Raw genomic sequence first — 14,036 nt, 5'->3', positions numbered from 1 at the left:
CAGTGGCCAGCACCGGAAGTTTTTGCTTACAGCAGAAACTATGAAAGATTTCCGCCTACTTTTGTTTTCTTCACTTGTTACATACAAATAAAACATAGAAACATATGATATTATACATTAAACTAAAGTTAAACATACAAAGAATACATATTTATACATTTTATTAACTGTCATCTCTCTCAGAAGCAGCGGTATACCCAATTTCTGTGGCTGTCGTTCAAAGTGTCTGCTTCCAATGCATCCATGCTTGCTTGGAGAGAGATTGAAGGAAACATATTTGTTAATTATTTATTTTTCACAAATACAAGATCTAAGTGTCTTGTTCGATAAGGGAAACACGTTGTTAAAATTAAACAGAATTTTATGCGGTCTTTCCAAGAACGAGTATAGCTTAGTACGTAAATATTAATATTAAACACAGAAAATAAGTCAAATTAGAGTATACATTTTCAAATTGGTGTTGCATGTTGGGAACCGAGCAAGAGGCTCGCTAGCCAGGTTACTGGTTTTTGGTGAACAGGGGGGGAGGAAGAGACGCTGACGCTAGGTACATTGGAAATCACACCTTTAGAAACCTAAAATTTCGCATGTAGAAGTGAAAAACTTTATGGCATTTAAACAATACGAACTCCGTGTTTCAACACACTGTATCAAACCCAGTGTAAATTCACCAAAGGAAGTCTATAGGCTACTTCCTGGGTATACGATACTTATTTAGTTTCTATTCTGGGTATTTCTTGCCGTGGTGAGTTGAGAGAGACCTCCCATCCTGTAGTATCGGCGACAGTAAGTCGGGAAAGAAAAAAAAAACTTTTCTCAGCTCTAGCTCTCTTCCAAGCGTTCAGAAAAATCAAGTATGATTCTTATAGAATCTGCTCATATCCTCTTTAATTAATCTTTCATCTCTGCTTTTTATATCATTATGTTCCATCATCCCCTGTAAGTTATGCATTATGCAACAATGCAGTAATTATATGCAACCCAATATACTCTATATAATGCCTATAAATGTAATAAACACACTGAAATAAATACAATATAATACAATATTGTATTAATATTTACGTACTATGCTAGGTGTTTCACACTTCATTACTAATAATATCAAATAAATATGCACAGCATATGCTTATGTTAAGCAAATAATTAAACCACAAAATTATCATATTTACATATCAATATGCTAATGTGCCCGTCATCTGCATTTCGATATGCAGATGATGGAGAAGGACATCGGCCTTCTACATAAATTTCCCCCCTATGATTCTAGGTGCTGTACTTTCTAGTACAGGACGTAGATCATACGGAGGGCACATTTTCGTTCCTGAAATATTAGAGTTACACAATACTTCCAAGGTTAAAAAAAAAATCAATGTTAAACACACAATAAACATAATAAATGTAAATCAATAATCAAAAGCTAAATAAGAGAATTCAGTGTTCCCTGAGTTACATGAACATAAATGACATAAGTTCACAAAACATACACTTACACTAATACACTGAAATATACACTAACACAACACTATATACACTAGTTGTCACTTCCGGTATTTGATGCTTATATGTGTGAATGTGTCTTCTCTATTTTCTTCTTCTTCTGTGTTAGTTGGGAACAACGGATGGAGAACTTCTGAGTTTTCTAGCTGGAACATCTATTAGATTGTAGTTGACAGTGAAGGAACGCAGTTCCTTTATGTTCTGTGGTGTTCTATTATCCAACACCAGCTTCACTTTCTCCAGATCTCCATGGATGCTGGATTGAGAAAGATGTAGTCCAAGTATGTGCAAAGATTTTCTGTCAAAATTTCACTTTTTCAGCCTGAGAGTTAGGCCGCCCGCAGTGAGTAAACCCAACACTCTGTCGAGGTGTACCAAATGGTCTTCGAAGCTCCTGTCAGCTAGAATTAAATTATCAACATAAGCGCCGCAGTACTCTCTAGCCTCTGATCCAATTAGCATATCTAATGCTCTTACGCAAGAAGCAAGGCTCTGTTTTGTCCCAAACGGAAGTTTTTGAAAAACATATGAAATGCCTTCATGTAGGAACCCAAGATATTTCTGGTCACTTTCTTTCACCTTAATTTGTAAAAACATCTCAGTTGCATCTACGCAACTGAACCAAGAGTTGTCGCAAATATCTTGGAGAACAGATAGGGGTGGCATAGGTCTGTCGGAGAGATCCCCTGAAATTTTAGCCAGAGCTCTTCCATCTATACAAACTCGAATGCGTCCGTCGCTCTTCGGCGTCACTACCAGAGGGTTTATAAAAGCGGTAGGCATCTTCTTGATCACACCCCAGGCCTCCCAACGCGAAATTTCATTCGATACTAAATTCCTGAATTTCTTTGGGTAAGGATACAATTTAGTTTTTATGGGACGTTCGTCCGTTACTCCAACCTCGTGCTCGTAGTTAGTTATGCAACCTGGCTTGATATCAAAAAGCGCCTGGTGCTTTAAAAGAACAGCTTTCAAACTCTCTCTTTGTGAGGCTGAGAGATCTGAGTAGTTCGCTACAAAATCTTCTATATCTGAATGGGAGGCACGTGTGTTCACTTTAAGCCACTCTTCTGGTGGGAATACATGAACTGCCATTTCTTGGGCACTTGGGAATCTACCATCATCCAAGTTCGGGGCACGAGCAGCCTTTTCTCTGCAGGTCTTATGCTCATTCTGTGCGCTAACCCGTATGGCCTTCCGTCCTTCATCTGACGGGGAAAAATTACACTCAAAATTATCTAACTCCTCAATGAAACTATATGGTTTCTCGCACTCACCATTCAATTCTAAACAACGAACTACTAGATCCTCAGTCTCGCAATCTACAGATCTAAATTTGACTTCTACATCATGAGGATGTTTGAGATGTAGAAGGCCAGTATCATAATCTCACACGGCACGAGATTCTGTAAAGAAGTTGGAACCTAAAATCAAAGATCTGTTCAGACCTGAAATAATGATGCCTAATGTATGAAATTCCTTCCCATGTATCTGAATGACTAACAGCGTCTGGCCTATGATCGTCGCTGATTTACTTCCGAAAGCAGACGTAACCCGTATATTCTTAGCACTCAAAAATGCAGGTGTGGGGTGGCTATTTGAGACGGAGTCCCAAATTTCTTTAGAAATAGCTGAGCAAGTAGCTCCTGTATCTAATAAAGAATTAACTTCCTTTCCAAACAAAAGTACATTAATCTCTGGTAGTGAGATGACGTTATTACTGGGTAGTTCTTCATTACTTGAATCAAATAAATTCTTAAAAATGCCATTGGCCTCTTCATATACAGCCCTATCTAAATCGATATGTTCTTCTGTCCTACTTAACAAGGTTAACTTATTTTTGAACATGCCTTCACTGAAATGCTTCTTTGCTATTATTTCTGAACAAATATTACAGTTTTCTTCTTCTTTTTCCACTACATTTTCAAAAATCTCTTTAACTGCGGTTTCACACGTACTTTCATGTAAATGAATATTTTCTACATTTTCTTCTAAATTACGCACATACTTGGAATTTTCATTTGTCAACTCAGATGTACTCGTGTTCTCCATAGCCATCCTAACGTTGTCCCAAGCACATGCGGACAATCCTCATTCTCTGGGAGCAGAAGAAGAGGATTGGTTACTCCTGGTCATGTTTTGGTTCTGGCTGGTAGGAGGAGGCGCCCGGTCATAGTGTTCCAGCAGTTGGATTTCCTCGTCCGCATGACGGAAGGAATTTCCCTGTGGTCTTTCCGTCTGGCGCGTTCCTCCCCTCCTACCGCGGGCTCCACGAATGTTGTTGTTGTTGTGAGAGGAGTGGGAGTTCCCCCCACGTGACCAGCCAGACGACCCACTTCCGCTGCTCGGATGGCGAGGCGGGGATCGCTGGTGGTTATTATTCGTGTTTTGATGTCTCTGTCTCTGGTAAGGACGCTGATTTTCTCTCGTTCTATTTTTCTTACGAGCAGCGTGCTTCCCACTGTGGCCAGAGGGGTTATTGTCCTCGTTTTCCACGCTCACTTGGAGCATGTTGACCCCTTTCCTCTGGTTACCCTGGAAGAACTGGTCGCGATTCGTCATCGACGACTGCAGTTCCTGTACAAGATTTAACAGTTCTGCTATTGTTTTCGGGCGAGAAGAGACTATCGCCCTAAATAGCCAGTTCGGGAAATGACGCGGAAGTACCTTTAGTAACGTAGCGTCAGACATTCTTGGCTCTAGTATACTGTTCTTATGTAACAAATCCAGCAGATATTCTGCGGGGGATTTGTGTATACGGTTGTCGAAGTGGGAGGTGAGAATCGTTGCCCTGAGGTTTGCCAGCCGCTCTTCGCTAAGATAACACTGTCTGAAGTTATGCACAAAATCTTCGTAGGTGTTAATTTTGTTTCGGTTAACTTGAAACCATTGGTAGCAAGTATTCCGAATCGCTCGCGGTATGAAGCTGAGCCTCATCTCGTCCGGTACTCCAGTGACCTCAAAGTACCGGTCGAGATCTTGGAGAAAGTTGTATGTTTCGGTCTCAGTTTCATTCCCATGATACACAGGTAAGGTAACATCCCTGTGTATAAGTCCAAAGGCTGTTGCGAGATGTTGTCTCGTCTCATGATTGCATGAGCGAGACGTCGACGGGACAGGTTCTGTCTCGCGGGAAGTAGCGAGGTTCCCAGGTTGAGAACCAGGCAGATCGCGACTCGAGACATTGTTCGGAGATGGTGGTCTTTCTTGTGTGCTGGAGACGGAGATGTTAGCGAGTCTCCCCTCTATCACATCACTTGTCTCCTTCTGAATGGAGCTCTTCCACTCCTCCATTTTCTTCTCGAGCTGTGCACACACGTCATGAACGGTCTCTTGCATCTGTTGGATGCTACCGTTACATTCCGACCTGATCTCATCGAGTGGCGTTTCCTGCTCTAGTTCCCCCCGGATCCTTGCTAGTTGGGAAGTGAAATTCACTTCCACTCGCCTGACCTGATTATTCAGAGTAAGAGTGGTCTGTTCGACACGAGACGAGACCTGTCTAACACTGTCAGCAAGTTCTGTGTAATTCTCATCTAACTGTCTAGCTAAGCTAGAAGCATTCTCTTGAACTTCGTCAATCCTGCTAGAAGTTTCGGTTACACGCGTAGACAGTTCTTCTCTGGCCTGATGTATTTCCCCCCTAAGCTCTGCAGTCGTGAGCTCCAGACGCTCCGTCAGCTGACGCTCACTTTGCTCCAGTCTTGAACTCACAGCCTCCATCTGGAGTTCAAGACGAGCATTGCTGGACTCAACCGCCTGTTCTAGTCTCAGATAACTTGTCTCTAACGTGCTATTACTTTCCTCGATTTTCTTTTCTAGCTTTTCCAGACCCTTTGAACTTTCTACTAACTTCAAATTTAAATCCTCCTTTAAACTACGATTATTCTCTTCTTGTCTTCTCGTACTTTCCTCTAATTTGGTGTTAAAATCTTCCCGAATACTTCTACTATTTTCTTCTAATTTTAGTAAAATCTCCCCAAACATGGCAGCAATATTCATGTTATTTATGTTCTCAAATACCCTACTAGTGTTACTGGCTGGGCTAACCTCATTTTGATTTCCGATGGTTTCTTCCCTTTCCTCCCGCAATGGTACTTCCGGTTCCCTACTGGGGACTGGCGGAACCGTATCCACCGCAGCAGCGTCTCCCACAACGCTGACCGGACGCTCGTTAGCGCTCTGAGCGTCATTAAGACTATTTTCTTCAGAGAGCTCCCCAGCTCTCTGTGCGAACTCTTCAAATACGAACTCGTTATCCATATTTCTTTCTCTTCGAGCCTGTGCTCGCGTTACAACCATTTACGAGTAAAACGGAATTACAAGGTTTCTTCCCCCCAAAGTTCTAAATAAACTGAATTCTCTAGTAATGTTAAGACAAAAATATTCAAACATAAATAAATTTTAAAACACAAGACACCTACGTTCTTGGAAATTTTCGGGAAGAGATAAACAAAACATATACCGAAATTTAAACCAACTGTATGTTGACCATTGAGTATATAGAATTATACTCTCATTCACAAGCGTGAAGTATCGTGCCCTGCAGCTGGGAAGCCACTTATTATTGAAGTGGCTAACACAGCACGTGAAGTTCCAGCCCGATAGCTGGGTCGCCACTTATTTTTGTGAGGTGCTAGGTGGCCAGAGCCGAAGCTACTGTTTACCTAACGACACCAACACAATATATAAAAAAAAAAAGTTGAAGGAGAGTGGCTGGGAATATTTAATTAACTGAAGTATTTACATAAATGCAAATATCAAAAGAATATAAGAAGTTATTTATTCCCTCTTGGAGATCAGGTTCTCTCCTGTAAGGGCCGCCACTCTCTTATGAAGTCGGTAGAGCAAAAATTATGTATTTCTGTAGAACAGCAGATCTCAGGGCCATCTGCATAACAACCATGCTCAAGGATGCTATAATAGTGAGTCAGTTATAATTTTCAAATAGGTTAAAAGAAAAAAAAATCTATACTTTAAATTTTTACAGGTAGCAGCCTGTAAATGATCTCACTATTTCATGGCTGTTATTTTGTTCTTTTTGGGCAGAATTCTCTCTGAGCCCCATACAGAGAGATGGTCAACATACACATTCAAGGGGAAAATGTCTCCTTGAATCACACTCCTGAAACAAAGATATCATTAGTGCAGGTACTCACCCTACAGCAATTGAATAAACAGTTGTTCTGGTATGAGCTGACAGATTTATTTCCCACATAGGAAACAGGCATCTCACCCATGGTAGATGAGATGATATCACACTTTATACACTAAATACTTATCACCTTTGTAGTGCACTATCACATAAACACGTTACTTATAGATTTGATACACTTGATATTGTATCACACTAAAAAAAATAAAATGAATGAGAATTAATGTAGGCTGAACTGAACCTGAAAGGTCTGACTGACCTTTAAAATAAAAAAAAAACTTTTATAGAAATATTTACAGAATTTATTTATCTCCTCATAATTTTTAGTTTCTCGTCTCTAACAGTTTAGAGGAGAGATGTATTTCACTGTCGAAGAAACATATTTCACTATATTGTGGGCTAACAACACAGATAGAAGATAAACATAAACAAGATTTTTATATGGTGATGCACTGTTCAAACTTCACTTGACGTACACAAGTTCTGAAATTGATTTAACACAGTGTCCTCCTAGATGCTCATTCCACTACACGAAAATGTTCTGGTAGAAGATATGGTACGCTGAAATTCAAGCATTCTATGAAAGAATGTTTAGTAGCTCCAATTTTAAAAGCAAGCAAATTAAATACTTGCAGCCTTGTGCTAAAATTGTCCAAGGACAGGCACAGTTTAATAGCGTTACTGGCCTCGGTGTTGTATCTCTATTTGAGATATGTCAGGATATATATTTCTCCCATAGTTGGAAAAATGCAATTGTCCCATATTAGCAATGGGAGTTATGAATAAGCTTCAAATTATTTGGTCTCTACTGAGTGTTCTAAGCACCCAGAGAATGGACGAAATATTTAATACTGACTTTAAATGTTAAACATTCATTGTCACTGAATAGAATGAGTACCACTGACGTATCACTTCAAATATGTGTAAGTAACACATTGTTTGTCACTGGACTATATCATGCTCTTGAAGAAATTTAGATTAACACACTCGCGATACAGTTGTTCACAGGACCAATCCCGGGGAACCGAAACAATTGTTCTCACCGTGTCCTGGGTATCGAACTCTGTACGGGAAGTTAGGTGACTTCCTACCACACCGCAAAACTATCTCTTGTTACTTCACGAGTCTAGTTTCAACTACCCCGTTCTCCAAGGAAAACGAGTATATGTTTCTGGCAAAACACAGGAAACGAAGAAACTCGCTTCTCCCAGCACCCTTTGACAAAGGATCTTGCCTTGAGGCGAATATTGCGGGTGGTCTCCTGTGTCAATGCCATTCTTCAGCCACCATTCGTAGCCAACTTCACCTTTCTTGGCTGATACGTGCTGCCCCTCCTCCAGGCAGTGGCCAGCACCGGAAGTTTTTGCTTACAGCAGAAACTATGAAAGATTTCCGCCTACTTTTGTTTTCTTCACTTGTTACATACAAATAAAACATAGAAACATATGATATTATACATTAAACTAAAGTTAAACATACAAAGAATACATATTTATACATTTTATTAACTGTCATCTCTCTCAGAAGCAGCGGTATACCCAATTTCTGTGGCTGTCGTTCAAAGTGTCTGCTTCCAATGCATCCATGCTTGCTTGGAGAGAGATTGAAGGAAACATATTTGTTAATTATTTATTTTTCACAAATACAAGATCTAAGTGTCTTGTTCGATAAGGGAAACACGTTGTTAAAATTAAACAGAATTTTATGCGGTCTTTCCAAGAACGAGTATAGCTTAGTACGTAAATATTAATATTAAACACAGAAAATAAGTCAAATTAGAGTATACATTTTCAAATTGGTGTTGCATGTTGGGAACCGAGCAAGAGGCTCGCTAGCCAGGTTACTGGTTTTTGGTGAACAGGGGGGGAGGAAGAGACGCTGACGCTAGGTACATTGGAAATCACACCTTTAGAAACCTAAAATTTCGCATGTAGAAGTGAAAAACTTTATGGCATTTAAACAATACGAACTCCGTGTTTCAACACACTGTATCAAACCCAGTGTAAATTCACCAAAGGAAGTCTATAGGCTACTTCCTGGGTATACGATACTTATTTAGTTTCTATTCTGGGTATTTCTTGCCGTGGTGAGTTGAGAGAGACCTCCCATCCTGTAGTATCGGCGACAGTAAGTCGGGAAAGAAAAAAAAAAACTTTTCTCAGCTCTAGCTCTCTTCCAAGCGTTCAGAAAAATCAAGTATGATTCTTATAGAATCTGCTCATATCCTCTTTAATTAATCTTTCATCTCTGCTTTTTATATCATTATCTTCCATCATCCCCTGTAAGTTATGCATTATGCAACAATGCAGTAATTATATGCAACCCAATATACTCTATATAATGCCTATAAATGTAATAAACACACTGAAATAAATACAATATAATACAATATTGTATTAATATTTACGTACTATGCTAGGTGTTTCACACTTCATTACTAATAATATCAAATAAATATGCACAGCATATGCTTATGTTAAGCAAATAATTAAACCACAAAATTATCATATTTACATATCAATATGCTAATGTGCCCGTCATCTGCATTTCGATATGCAGATGATGGAGAAGGACATCGGCCTTCTACAGGGCGATGAACTTTTAGCAATGAATTTACTTATTTCTTAATTTATGTGTAATTTTTATTTATTTTATTATATCAAGAGAGTGGTGGTTGTTGAGAGAATTCACATCGGTAAAAGATGTAGCATATAATGATCAAGTTTAAATTTCTACTGATGTGACTTCCCTGAAAAACCGCCACTGTATCAAGGTAAGAGACGTGAATAATGGTTAAAATACATGACTGATTTAGTGGACTAGACTCATTGCTTTTGAACGCTAGTGCAAACACGTACTTAAGTGATCCCATTAACAAATCTCCACTATTTAGAACGAGTCTAAGTACTATAATGATATTGCTCACATCTAAAGTGGTTTCAACATTATAGTGGAAGTAACTATGGATTCAGCAAAGTCGTAATATCCATATTTTCAATTTGAAAGAATTATTGTGGTTATTATTGCTCCCTAAAAGGTACAAGGGCTATTTTTCCCATTTCTGTGAAGCTTATACAGGAAAACCACATGAAATGGCGAACTGGCGATAAGGCGGTTATTCACTGTACTTCATCCATCCCTCAGGCCGATAGACATATTATATCATTGAATCGTTGTGAAGCAACAAGCATGTAACTAATCGGAGTGTCCACCAAGTGTGAACTACACGTTTCAGTTCAATTTCTTTAGACGAAAGGGCATAACACAGCTACAATTCATCATTTCATGACTAAGGAGGACCTTTATAAGTGGTAGCTGCTTGTAAGAGTGCTACAGAGAGCTTAAAGGAACACTTACTGACCTACACGACCTCAAGGGTAAAGACCTTGATGAAGCGTGAATCATGTGGTTCATGATTACGATTGCTCAACTGTCTAATGTTGGAGTTTCAGGGAATTCAGCACCTGTCTGGAGAAATCAATTATATCATGTAGTTCACACTTGGCTGGCGCTTCAATTGCACTCAATATGTTTTCACACTGGCTATTTTACAATGATTGACCGACAGAATCTGTTGTGAACTGTTTCATCTTGGAATTTCAGGGAATTCAGCACCTGCCTGGAGAAATCAATTACATCATGTTGTTCACACTAGGCGGGCGTTTCGATTGCACTCTATATGTTTTCACGCTCGCTACTTCACAATGATCAAGTGGCAGAATCTCTTCTGAACTGTCTGATCTTGCAGTTTGAGGGAACGCAACAGCTGCCTGAAGAAATTTAATCACATCATGTAGTTGATACTTGACGGGTGCTTCAATTGCAATCCATGTGTTTACATGATCGCTAGTCTACAATGAGTGAATGGTAGAGTTTGTCTATCGATTTGGAGGATAAGTAACGTTGCATAAATAGCTTTGTCTTATCCAAGTTTCGTCATCTCAAGTGGTACTCCTTTGATAACTGAAGTTGAAAAATACCCCTACTACATTAAAATAAAATGTACGTTACTATCTATTTGCGTTTGTAATATTTTCATACCTCTCTTTAAAATATGAAATAGATAACTGAAAGTTAATAAATCAATATTTTTCTTTCTCTTGCGCTAAGTATGTCCTACACTTCCTTCCCTTCCGAATGGCTATTGGAGTCCTATTAAATGTATGCAAGAGACTCAACATATTGTGATTGGAAGCGTATGCACGTTCACTTGTCATTCCAATTGTTATACAGGAGAAACCGAGACATACGTATGTACTCCTATGGGCTGGATGAGAGAACAAACTATAGTGGTAAGACAAAACATAACTTTATATAACTCCAACATATACGTTGATAGTTCGTATAGATTATTGTTTAATGCCACCTTTTTATCAGCCAACGAGAAAGATGTTCATGCATTTTGTGATGTTTCAACTTGCATCCTCAAGACTCTAAGGCTAGTTTTAGACGGAAGCATTTATCGTAGCATTTCTCATAGCAAAAATCGTATCATCGATATCCTACCGTGTAAAGCAGCAAATGCTATAGCATTTCCCATGCCATGGCATATCCTATGGCATTTCTTGTCGATAGAACCTGATCTACTCGTATTTCGTAGCATTTTCCCCAGCATTTCTGGTCCGATTGCAGCGCCGTGGTGTGTTAAAAAGAAGCGAAAGATTTTGTGCCAAATATCCATGCTCTTCGTTTTGTGTGGGAAATTGAATTGTAGTAAAGAAAAATGAGTTGGAGTATGGATGCTCTTTGTCCACATACTTCTTTGTGATTTTCGTTTTTTAATATGACCGGCGAGAACTGTTGTTACAATTACTATAGCTTTAGCTACCTCACGCTTAATTTCGGAGCCATAATTGCGCTCTTCTAGAGTGATTTGTTTGCTACATCACGACAGATGCTTATCAAAGTGCTTTCGTTTAAAAGCATCATATACTTTTGATGCCATAGAATATTATATGAAATTTTTGGCAGCACATCTGCTACGAGAAATGCTATGATAAAAGCTTCCGTCTAAAACTAGCCTAAGTAAGAGGTAGCATAGATCGTGCAGACATTTGAGGTAGAAAAAATGATGCACAGCAACAAGTCTGTTGACTGTTTGTCTGTATGAAATACAGTAGTCAGATACTGTGGTCAGTAGTGAAATACAGTAGTCAGTAGTGAATAGTCATGAAATACAGTAGTCAGTAGTGAATAGTACTCAGTAGTGAAATACAGTAGTCAGTAGTGAATAGTACTCAGTAGTGAAATACAGTAGTCAGTAGTGAATAGTCATGAAATACAGTAGTCAGTAGTGAATAGTACTCAGTAGTGAAATACAGTAGTCAGTAGTGAATAGTAGTTGACTTGTGAATAGTAGAAGACTTGTGTTAAGTTTCCTCCTTTGAGACTCAGGTGGATTGAATTCAGATGTTTCTATTACTGGCTGACCCCACAGCTGATTTCTCTATTGAAAGATTTCTTTCCCTACAACCTGCACACAGCTTCTGTCCTGGTTCAATATCCTTCCCACTTCTTTTTTTTTTTAACATAACTGTTTTTATCAATGACTCGTAGTGATTTTTTTTGATAGTGTTGATTTATGGTAATCGAACGGGTTGCAACAGTGGAGTTGTAGGTCTTCGTATTTAACCAGTAGCAGGTATTCATGGTGAAGAGATATAAATGCATCATCTGGTAGTACTTCATACCCTGTTCACATAAGTAATAATTATTTCTATTCTTCTGTAGAGTCTGCACACATTTTAAACTCACAACTTTTAGAAAACTTTTTCTGTAGCATGCAGAGCCTTCATTTTTTCCTATATAGTACAATCTGGTAGACCGATATCTCTTGATGTGGCCATAATATCTGTAAGATAAAATTTCTTAATGTAACTTGATAACAAAGAGCAAATGTACAATAAAAGTACTACTTGCATAGATATACTATAGAAATTAAGTATGTGGTGATTTTGTGAACTGACCTAGAATATAACTTACAACCATCCAAAAACCAAACAAGGCACCAACACCAAAATTCATTCCTAACTATATCAAGACATGCTCTTTGTATGGGTTATGGTTACAAGTTGGTGTAAGGTTGGCAACATGGCCATTTTTGGATACCAAAGAGATCCATTTCTCACATACTTTCATTTTTCCCATTTATAAGGACACATAGCCTTTAAACCATATGCGCTAAAGACTAAATGTTTTATCTATTCTAAAGTACGTATATTATGGTTTCTCTCTTTCTAACATCAATCTACTGACTTCACTTCATCCAACTTTATGGAGGTCTAAATATGGCATACATGAAACGGTCATACACTTTTTACCCAACTTTGTTAATTTATTGTACAAGTTCTGAATCCCCAAGGGAATTTGTGACCAACTGACCTTCATCTACTGTAAAATTTCTCCTAGGAAACAAATTTTGAAGGTTATCAGAGCTTTCAGGTTCAAAATGGCAGGCACTTCAAAATGAGAGAAGACGTTTGCTACTCGTTGTTGCTGAGACAGGAGTCATTTTGAAAACGCCCTACTACCGCAACCAATACAGATCTTCAACTCAAATTTGACCATTCTTCATTGTTGGTGTCAGGTAAAATTTCAAAATTTGAAACAAATCGGAGATGATGAAGTGAGAATCATTGGTCCACTTGACATGGAATGACCCTATATCAGAAATAATACCCTTACCTCCTAAGATCCATTATGAGTAATAAATTAGTTCTCGTTCTTTACTGGCTTCTAAAATCTCAATAATATATTTTTTTCTTTTTCAGGATTTTGCTGATTGTACCAAGAACTAATATTTATATATGAAATTCATAGTTAATTTCTGTAGGTAAATGAAAATAGCAGCTACAAAACAAGAAAACGAATCTTTCATCATCTGTGAATGATTAGCATACATTATCATGATTGTTATACTATATTGTCAACGTTATTAATCTTGTTTTCCTATAGTATTTGACAACAATGGAATGTATACATGCGGAAATCACTACGTAGATGTTGATAGTGATTTAAATAAAAGAGTTTTAAAAATTCTAGTCTAAACTTACTCAATATTAACTCCGGGGGCGCGGTTGCTCAGTGGTAGAGCGTTCACCTCCGGTGCTTGGGGTCCCTGGTTCAATTCCAGCTCGCGCCGTGTGGACTTTGTGGTGGACAAACACCGTGCTCGTGGGTTTTCTTGGGGTTCTCCCGTTTGCTCCCACTTTCTTCATTCCACCATTTTCACTCATTATCAGCGTCTCCTTTAGCCTAACCGGCATATTCGTGGGACGTAAAACTCAAAGATTTCTTCTTTCAATATTAATTTTTAATACCAGCTCATATATTTCTTAATTATTATTACTAGCAGTAGCAAGCTTTAAAGAACAAAAATCTT

The 14,036-nt window shown here is 38.5% G+C and overlaps 1 protein-coding gene across 1 annotated transcript in view; it reads left to right on the top strand.

Moving 5' to 3' along the window:
• LOC145674824 (uncharacterized) overlaps positions 1–13,690 on the top strand; it is a 39,127-nt gene extending 25,437 nt beyond the window's left edge. The window contains exons 4-5 of the mRNA XM_081745044.1: positions 10,766–10,947; positions 13,426–13,690. Coding sequence (XP_081601170.1) covers positions 10,766–10,947; positions 13,426–13,452 — 209 coding nt within the window. The 3' untranslated portion in view covers positions 13,453–13,690. The remainder of the gene's footprint in view (positions 1–10,765; positions 10,948–13,425) is intronic.
• Positions 13,691–14,036: the final 346 nt, after the last annotated feature.

Source organism: Thermobia domestica, chromosome 18 (genome assembly GCF_964235325.1).
Source record: "Thermobia domestica chromosome 18, izTheDome1.hap1.1, whole genome shotgun sequence".
Taxonomy (NCBI): Eukaryota; Metazoa; Arthropoda; class Insecta; order Zygentoma; family Lepismatidae; genus Thermobia; species Thermobia domestica.
The sequence above is the reverse complement of the archived record's forward strand: the minus strand, read 5'-3'. Positions and strand labels throughout refer to the sequence as shown.